This window comes from Nanorana parkeri, unplaced genomic scaffold, assembly GCF_000935625.1.
Source record: "Nanorana parkeri isolate BGI_ZX_2015 unplaced genomic scaffold, ASM93562v1 scaffold1209, whole genome shotgun sequence".
NCBI lineage: Eukaryota > Metazoa > Chordata > Amphibia > Anura > Dicroglossidae > Nanorana > Nanorana parkeri.
In genome coordinates, this window is record NW_017307477.1 from 428,922 (window position 1) to 438,959 (window position 10,038).

Here is a 10,038-nt window from a genome sequence, read left to right on the forward strand (position 1 = left end):
GAGGGGAATCCAGCCCCTCCCCCTGTCACGGCAGAGAGCCGTGACAGGATCGAGAAGTGAGCAAGCGCCGGTATGTGTTCGCTCACCTCCCGATCTACTGAGCCGACCTGTGACAGTCTCATTGTCACAGGTCGGCTAGAACTATGAGGTGAGTGGAAAGCACCCGCCTCATAGTTCTCCTTTAACATCAGAATGTCAGTAATATGCTGTTGTATTTCCAACAGAACCTAGTGTGTTGGGTCAGCCCTAACTTCCTTTATGACTTGTGTGATCCAGTGTTTTTTCTTCTTACCTTTTCCAGATGTTTTCATTGCGGTCATGTGACACGCAGGGTCCTCTTTCGTCCCAGCTGGGGGTGGTCCTCAATGATGTAGGGGGTGTCACGACCACAGTGTAGTCTTGACTGCTCTCTGCATCATTGTGTTTGAGTGCAGGGCGCTCTGGCGATGCACCCTCAGGAGATGGGCTCATGACGCCTTGTACTCAAAGGTTGTCCTCAGTCTTCCTGGGTGAAAGTCACTTTAAGGTGAAGACTGCAAAAAAAAGTATGTACTGATAACACACTTTGCCTTTCCTCCCGGCAGTGGGTGGACCTTTTCCAGATGTTTTTCGCTGCGGTCATGTAACACGCAGGTTCCTCTTCCTCTTTACTCCCAGCGGTGGGTGTCTTCAATGAGGTTGAGAGTGGCACGGCCACAGTGTAGTCTTGACTGCCCTTTGCATCATTGGTGCATGGTGCTGTGGTGATGCCGCCTCAGGGGATGGGTTCATTTTGCCCTCTGCTAGGACATCCTCAGCCTTCCTGGTTGAATGTGACTTTAAGGTAAAGACTATAAAAATTAGTTTAATGATAACACAGTTTACTTTATCTTTCCTTCCAGCGTTGGGCGGTCCTCAATGATGGAGAGAGTAGTGCAGACAAAGTGTAGTCAGCACTGCTCTCTGCATCATTCTATGTGACTGTGGGACGCTGTGGTGATGCCGCCTCAGTGGACGGGTTCATGACGCCCTGTACTCACAGGATGTCCTCAGTCTTCCTGGGTGAATGTCACTTTAAGGTAAAGACTGCAAAAAAAAGTATTTACAGATATACACTTTATCTTTCTTCCTGGCAGTATGTGGTCCTCAAAGATGCAGAGAGTGGCACAGACACAATGTAGTCAGCACTGCTCTCTGCTTCATTGTATTTGGCTACAGGGCACTGTGGTGATGCCCCCTCAGCGGATGGGTTCATGACGCCCTGTACTCACAGGATGTCTTCAGTCTTCCTGGTTGAATGTGACTTTAAGGTAAAGACTATAAAAATGAGTTTAGTGATAACACAGTTTACTTTATCTTTCCTTCCAGCATTGGGTGGTCCTCAATGATGGAGAGAGTAGTGTAGTCAGCATCATTCTATGAGACTGTGGGGCGCTGTGGTGATGCCGCCTCAGGGGACGGGTTCATGACACCCTGTACTCACAGGATGTCCTCAGTCTTCCTGGGTGAATGTCACTTTAAGGTAAAGACTGCAAAAAAAGTATTTACAGATATACACTTTATCTAATATACAGAGAGTGGCACAGACACAATGTAGTCAGCACTGCTCTCTGCTTCATTGTATTTGGCTACAGGGCACTGTGGTGATGCCCCCTCAGGGGATGGGTTCATGACGCCCTGTACTCACAGGATGTCCTCAGTCTTCCTGGTTGAATGTCTCTTTAAGATGAAGGCTATAAAAAATGTGTTTACTGATGACGCACTTTACTTTATCTTGTGTGTGTGTGTGCTTGTGCGTGCGTGTGTGTGTGCGTGTGTGTGTGCGTGTGTGTTTGGCAGGAACACAGAGTACAAATAAACTAAAATAAAGTACACACGGTGTAAAAACAATCCAAATTGCAAGGTTTCCCATCAACTGTAAACTATAATGAAATCCCCGCACAGCTCGTCTCAGCGGTAACTACTGTACAGACGTCTGAGAACTACATTCATTATAGCAGTGATACAACAGCGCCGGTGTTTGCGGGATTTAAATACACACATACCAAATTGTGTCCGCGGTCCGGTCTATGGACAGTTTAATTGCAATAAAACAAGGGAAAGAAGATGTTTCGGCCCCGGCGCCCCGGAACCGTAATTGGGTTATGTTTTTACTTTTGTCCTAAATTATGAAAGCACATACGTGAAATACACAGGGGAGCATCAATCAGCCAACAGACATGTAATTATTGGGCAAAGTAATTGAAAACATGATTTGTTTCGGTAAACGTGCGATGGCCTCCTATGAAAATTCAATTTGCAATATATCTTGGAATGTGCAGAGTTTTCACAGGTTTTTTTCCCAGAAGGCACTGGAGTTATTTAAAAAAAAAAAAAAGACCAGTGAAAGCAGCGGCAAGTTTTCAATGTGCGGGTTTTAGTGCAGTGATGAGGTTTCCTTGGCGGGCTACTCCCTATGCAAAGTGCTCCCAGACTACCCCAAGAAGCAGATAGAAATGCCCTGTTGCACCCCTTACCGATTCAAAGAACAGACCTGAAATCAGGCGGGTGCTTGGAGTGACCACAGCACACCAGCACACCATTTACACGTGAAGAACATCCATTTAATGACACATGCTTGTCATTTAAATACAAACGTTTTCAGGGCCTCACAGGGTCCCCTTCATCAGGCTCAGAATGAGGCCAGGCTCACAGGGTCCCCTTCATCAGAATCAGAATGAGGCCAGGCTCACAGGGTCCCCTTCATCAGGCTCAGAATGAGGCCGGGCTCACAGGTTCCCCTTCATCAGGCTCAGAATGAGGCCGGGCTCACAGGGTCCCCTTCATCAGGCTCAGAATGAGGCCGGGCTCACAGGGTCCCCTTCATCAGGCTCAGAATGAGGCCAGGCTCACAGGGTCCCCTTCATCAGGCTCAGAATGAGGCCAGGCTCACAGGGTCCCCTTCATCAGGCTCAGAATGAGGCCAGGCTCACAGGGTCCCCTTCATCAGGCTCAGAATGAGGCCAGGCTCACAGGGTCCCCTTCATCAGGCTCAGAATGAGGCCAGGCTCACAGGGTCCCCTTCATCAGGCTCAGAATGAGGCCAGGCTCACAGGGTCCCCTTCATCAGGCTCAGAATGAGGCCAGGCTCACAGGGTCCCCTTCATCAGGCTCAGAATGAGGCCAGGCTCACAGGGTCCCCTTCATCAGGCTCAGAATGAGGCCAGGCTCACAGGGTCCCCTTCATCAGGCTCAGAATGAGGCCAGGCTCACAGGGTCCCCTTCATCAGGCTCAGAATGAGGCCAGGCTCACAGGGTCCCCTTCATCAGGCTCAGAATGAGGCCAGGCTCACAGGGTCCCCTTCATCAGGCTCAGAATGAGGCCAGGCTCACAGGGTCCCCTTCATCAGGCTCAGAATGAGGCCAGGCTCACAGGGTCCCCTTCTAGGGTTGCCACCTGTCCAGGATTCACCCGGACAGTTCGGGTTTTGAATGCTGTGTCCGGGTTTCATGGCAGCTGAAACTCGGACACAAGATGTCAGGCAGACAGGGGCAACCAAAATTGAGATAGGGGCTACAGGCCTCCCCACTGAAAATAGTGTCAACTGTGTTATTTACATATTAATGGGTGATTCTATTTACATATGAACATGCCACGGCTCATTCTCCCAAAAACATTTCTGTGCATCACTAGAGTGTTCGGGTTTCGATGGAAGAAAAAGTGGCAACCCTATCCCCTTCGTCAGGCTCAGAATGAGGCCAGGATCACAGGGTCACCTTCATCAGGCTCAGAATGAGGCCAGGCTCACAGGGTCCCCTTCATCAGGCTCAGAATGAGGCCAGGCTCACAGGGTCCCCTTCATCAGGCTCAGAATGAGGCCAGGCTCACAGGGTCCCCTTCATGAGGCTCAGAATGAGGCCAGGCTCACAGGGTCCCCTTCATCAAGCTCAGAATTAGGCCTGGAGGATAGCCTGTGTAGAGGCCAATGAGGAGGGAGTTAGGCAAACTCACAGTTGGAAAACACAACTTCAGGCTTAACTTCAGCTCTCAACTTCTCTCTCAGCCTGCCTAATTCTCCAGCCTCTCTGGCTGTTCTGTGTACGGCTCCACCACACCACCTGGATTGGCCCCCGTGTGCCTCCAGCACACACCACACCAATTCTCCCTTGAGCTCTGGTCTGGCTCCTTAACGAGGCTGTTCTCGGCCACCTGATCAGCCCAGAATGGTCGTTGCCAAAACCTGGCTACAGGACTGGAGATTTCATCCCACCCAGAGCACTAAGAACTCTCCAGAGCTCCAGATTCCAGCCAGGTTCTTCCTTATGAAATGTTTTACACTCTGGACCCTCTAAGACCCTCTCTGGCTGAGAGTCCTGGTTGCCACAGTTGCCAAACTACACCGTGGCATTGCCTTGCACCGCCACAATACATATACCCATAAAACAAGGCAGGTGTTGCAGCACTCCAATATACCTCTTTCTTTTTTTTTTTTTTTTACAAAGTCTTTATTTACATTTTTCAAATAGTTTTTTAGAACAAGGTACAAAAACCATAGAATCAACCGTACATTAGAATAACACAGACAAAGGGGTAGGAAGACCCGCTCGCTGTATAGGGGCCCCGACAATAGGAAATAATATAATGGCATTGGGCAGTCCTGAGAAGTACTCTGAATGGAATCTAGCATGTCCCACAGCATTAATAAAAGGTAGCGCCAATATGCCAAGGGTGACTTAACTACATAGTTACATAGTATTTGGGGTTGAATAAAGACATATGTCCATCAAGTCCAACCCATATAGGTCCATCTCATTCTTAGGGATACTGGTATCCCTGCATATTACGGTCCCTCAAGAAATTGTCCAAACGTTTCTTGAACAAATCTACACTCTTGGCTGAAATCACATCTATGCAGGTACCTGAGGAGATGCCCACCGAAGTATCCAATTACATCCTGTAACAGGGTACAGTATTCAGAGGAAAGTGCAAATTCCTGCCAGTAAAACCATCTAGTACAATGTTTATCATGTGTGCCCTTGTCAAAAGAGATCAAATCTTCCATACGCTTCTTTTATTTTTTGTACAATATCGTCATAATCACTAATAAGGCAACAGTTTTGTGCCCACCATGTTTCTTTTCCATTCCCACAAATTGCTATCGAATAGTATAAACACTTTTCTGTATATCATTTGAAAGACCGGTTCAGTTGTTGTTATAGATACAGAGTTTCATATACAAGAGATACAAAGACAACTTTCTAATACAAATGTGTCTAAATAATTACAAACTGATCTTGTTTATACTATACAAAAGAAAATAGCAACCATAGCTGGGGACAGAGCCGGAGTGATAGACAATGAGAATAAAAAATATTTCAAGTACGTAAGGATCCTCAGTGTCTCCTGGGCCCTCCTATTATAACGAGCATTGATTTGGTATTATTGCCGTTGGTGAAATATTACCATAAAATAGTCACTCCATTATTTTGAGGTACTACTGTAGGTCTTTCTGAGGGATACATAGGCTTTTTCGGGTAGTAAGGTATTGGGCCTACACATCTCCGGTGACATATTTTTAGTCATCTGGGATCCAGCCTATATACTTTGATTCATCATTGGTCTGATTCTTGTTTTTGCACTTCACTGGAGTCTCTCCAATCCTCTGGAACTCTTTACCCCAACCTGTCTGACTATCTCCCACTCTGACTGCCTTTAGGCAGTCCCTTAAGACTCATCTCTTCAGGGAAGCCGATCCCACCTCAACCTAACCACTCAACCATCACGTTCTCAAACAATTCATTCCCACACAGCTACCTCCTCATGTATCACTTCCCCCTCCCTTTTAGATTGTAAGCCCTCAGGGCAGGGCCCTCCTTACCATCTTGTCTTGAATTGTATTGTGATTGTAATGTCTTCCTTATATTGTAAACTGTTGGCGATATATAAATCCTGTATAATTATAATAAAGTGAAAAATAAAGACTTTTTTGTTTATGGAAAAGCCACGTTCAAGTGCTCTGTGAGCTCCCGAACATGACAGTATATATACAGTAAGTCAATGGGCCCACCGTGAGCACCCGGAGAGCTGAAAAAGCTTTAGACGTAGTAGGTTCAAATGGGTTTATTAGACTCTATATAATTACAAGGTTTATGTTTTCTCTTATGCTCTAATTCCTTTTTTTTCCAGGTAGTTTACAAGTGAGATACAAAGTTGGCACAGACGCGGTGCATGTCTTGACGGTAAATTCAAAAAGACTGGACAACCGGAAGCTGCACTATGTAAAAATCAACAGGGAAGGGAAGGAAATGATGATTCAGGTAACAAGCCAACGCCAAGCGCTGCCTTAAAAAAGCGGCGGCTTCCCCTGCTGTACATTTAGCTCTGCTTGCCCAAAGCAGGGCTAAATGTAGAAAAAAACGACCCGCCCGACAGACGGAACTGCCTGTCCCGGGCGTCGGGAGATAGGAATTCCACACCCCTGCTGCCCGTCTACTCCCTGCTGCCCCGAGGCCAAGCTGTGATTGGCCTTGTGGGAAATCCGGCCCTGCATATGCATAAATGTGATGGTGTGGAAGTGGGTCTTATTCTATGTGGTGACACAGGGCTGTCCCTTTAATGAGGCAGCCAGAGGCATTTGCTTCTGACGGCATTTCTATGGGTCACATGTGAAGAGCTGGGTGGGGAGAAGTGTAAGGACCATACACATCTCCCGGTCCAGCTCTTAGCAACCTGGGATGCTCTGGCCGGTTTTCCACCCAGCTCCTGGCACCCAGTGATGTCACTGGTTGCCAGGAGCTGGGCAGGACGCCAGCCAGAGTGTCCCAGGTTGCTAAGAACTGGGAGGGGAGATGCAGAGCCTGCAGAGGGTGGCATCACTCTCATGTCTGGCGGCACTATCTCCTCTACCCACCTCCAGCTTCTCTGATTGCATGCAGCAGCCGCACCCTGACCCCCCCATTTATTTTTGGCTCACCCTTTTATCCCCAGCATGTCAATCTACAACCACTAAAGTGCAATATTCTATCCGCTATTCTAACCTTAATACATCTTCCTTCAAAATATCACGGAAGCCCATTGTAATTCATTTATTCAGCCGCCACTTGTATGCAGTCATTTCTGCATATTCTGGAAGAAATTACAACAAAAAGTTTGACCTTTCCCCATTTTCCTTTTAAACGACGCCAATAAAAGTCTCAGCCGGCGTTGGCGTTTTTGTAACGGCGAAATGTGAAACGAAACGTCAATTCTAAAAATCTTTTTTTACGACCTCCCATTAAAGGAACAAAAAGTTTGGTTAATACGGCGTCCTGCCTCCCGTCGGTTTGAGTTTCCCTCCAATGTGATTACGCGGTGCCGTTCTACAATTTGTCTACATTGTAAGTGGCATTCACACTGATACGGTGTACCCGGGATTGATTCGTGTTAAACGGCGCACTGCGTTGTACTTTTTCACGGAGGGAAAATAAAAGGATATTTCTGTCATTTTCTTTTCTTTTTTGGAACTCTAGAATTGCTCCACGCTACATGTGTGTGTTTGCGGAGTTCTCGGATGCCAAAAAGATTAAAAAACTCTTTCTTTCATTTTCAGATCGACAAGATAATAAAAGAACGACATAATTTTTCTTCGGATGTTTACTTCAAAGCCATCAAATCGCTTACAATGGGAAAGGTTTTAGGTAAGCCTTCGCTCTTCTCCGTGAATGATCAATTCTTTATTGAAGGAGTGACTGAGGAGAATGTTGATTGAGGATCAAATGTTGGCTGGTAGCTGTTGGTCACATTGAACCGGACTTTCCATAGCTTCTCCTAAACACTTCTTCTGTTCTAATGAGTTTTAGTAACATACCACAAATACCCCCACCATATCAGGAACATACCCCAGACTGTATGCTGACCGCCATATCAGGATTATATCCCAGCATTTAAACCCCCACGATATCAGGAACATACCCCAGAATGTATACCCCACCATATCAGGAATATAACCCAGAATGTATACCCCACCATATCAGGAATATACCCCAGACTTTATGCCGACCACTATATCAGGATTATATCCCAGCATTTATACCCCCACGATATCAGGAACATACCCCAGAATGTATACCCCACCATATCAGGAATATACCCCAGCATTTATACCCCCACCATATCAGGAATATACCCCAAAGTCGATTTTAATTAAGCTAAATGCCTAGATAATGACTATAATGCAGAGGGGGAAAGATAAACAACTTCCATTTAAAGGGGTTCTGTCACCCATCTAAAACTTTTTTTTTTAAAGTAACAGCCCCATCTAAGAGCTGCCATCACTTCTCCGTTCCTATCAAGAGACAGCCTAAGGCAGTTGCCTCTGGTGGCATCTCATTGGGTCACGTTTTGGGTGGCAGGTAAGTCTGCTGCCCCTTTTCCAGCCAGAGAGTCCCAGATTCCTAAGAGATCTTAGCAACCCCAGAGTTTCTAACACCAAAATATCAGGAACATACCTTAGCATTTATACCCCCACCATATAAGGAACATACCCCAGTATTTATACCCCCACGATATCAGGAACATACCCCAGAGTTTCTAACACCAAAATATCAGGAACATACCTTAGCATTTATACCCCCACCATATCAGGAATATACCCAAGGATTTATACCAACATCATACAAAAACATACCCCTGGAAGTTATACCCCCACTATATCAGGAACATACCTCAGAATTTATACCCCCACCATATCAAGGACATACGCCAGACTTTATACTCCCACCATATCGGGAACATACTCCAGATTTTATACCCCCACCATATCAAGGACATACGCCAGACTTTATACTCCCACCATATCGGGAACATACTGCAGATTTTATACCCCCGCTATATCAGGAATATACCCCAGGATTTATACCACCATCATATCAGAAACATACCCCTGGAATTTAAACCCCCAGCATATTAGGACTATTCCCCAGAATGTATAACCCCACCACACCAGAAAAATAACCCAGAATCTATATCTCCCCCTCTGCTGCATCCTCTGCTGCACAATGCTGCCCTCTTTCCGGCCAGAGCATCCCAGGTTGCCAAGAGCCAGGCAGGGAGATGTGTAAGGGCCAAAGACATCCCACGCTCTGGCTGGCGTCCAATCCAGCTCCTGGCAACCAGTGATGTCTGTGATCTGGGCGGGATGCCGGCTAGAGTTTCACAGGTTGCTAAGATCTCTTAGGAATCTGGGACTCTCTGGCTGGAAAAGGGGCAGCAGACTTACCTGCCACCCAAAACGTGACCCAATGAGATGCCACCAGAGGCAACTGCCTTAGGCTGTCTCTTGATAGGAACGGAGAAGTGATGGCAGCTCTTAGATGGGGCTGTTACTTTAAAAAAAAAAGTTTTAGATGGGTGACAGAACCCCTTTAAATGGAAGTTGTTTATCTTTCCCCCTCTGCATTATAGTCATTATCTAGGCATTTAGCTTAATTAAAATCGACACTGATATTCCATTTCAAAGGTGCCATCGATCGGGATCTTTAATGTAAAATAATTGTTCTGCTTTTGGTCCTGGAGGATAAAATGACACAGATTAACAATATTACGATCTGGCGTGAGTCACTGAATGTCACGTTAAGCTTTATCGATCTGCGTTTACCATCTCATTCCCGGTCAGGTGAGATAAAACGGCCGGGGAGACGATTCTATTGTCTCCTCATCTTTCAGCTGTATTAGGTTATTGTCATTTATGGAATATATTTACTGTGCAGTGTTTCAGCATCATCGCTTTCCATGTAGGCTTCCCACAGCCAAAGGGAAGTCGCTGGTTAATCCTTAAAGTGGAAATCCACCCAAAACGTTTTGGATAGAGTGGGAAAGGTTAGAACCTCTACCCGGTGCTTATTAGTCCCCATTAATAGTTCCAGCATTTTCAGCTGTGTTCTATTTCACCTTATGGTCACTGATAGACCCCCCCAAGGATGCCATTTCTGTTACATACAGAATACATTATATACATTTTGTTTTTGCCTTTTAAAGCCCTGATGAAGGGAGATGTTTTGCCCCCCCCCCCCCAAAACAAGTTGGCTGTTTTTGTAGGCTGG

The 10,038-nt window shown here is 46.2% G+C and overlaps 1 protein-coding gene across 1 annotated transcript in view; it reads left to right on the forward strand.

Moving 5' to 3' along the window:
• The window catches only part of LOC108796998 (contactin-associated protein-like 5), a 283,699-nt gene that overhangs the window by 256,098 nt on the left and 17,563 nt on the right, over nucleotides 1–10,038 (forward strand). The window contains exons 21-22 of the mRNA XM_018568564.1: nucleotides 6,146–6,276; nucleotides 7,548–7,635. Coding sequence (XP_018424066.1) covers nucleotides 6,146–6,276; nucleotides 7,548–7,635 — 219 coding nt within the window. The remainder of the gene's footprint in view (nucleotides 1–6,145; nucleotides 6,277–7,547; nucleotides 7,636–10,038) is intronic.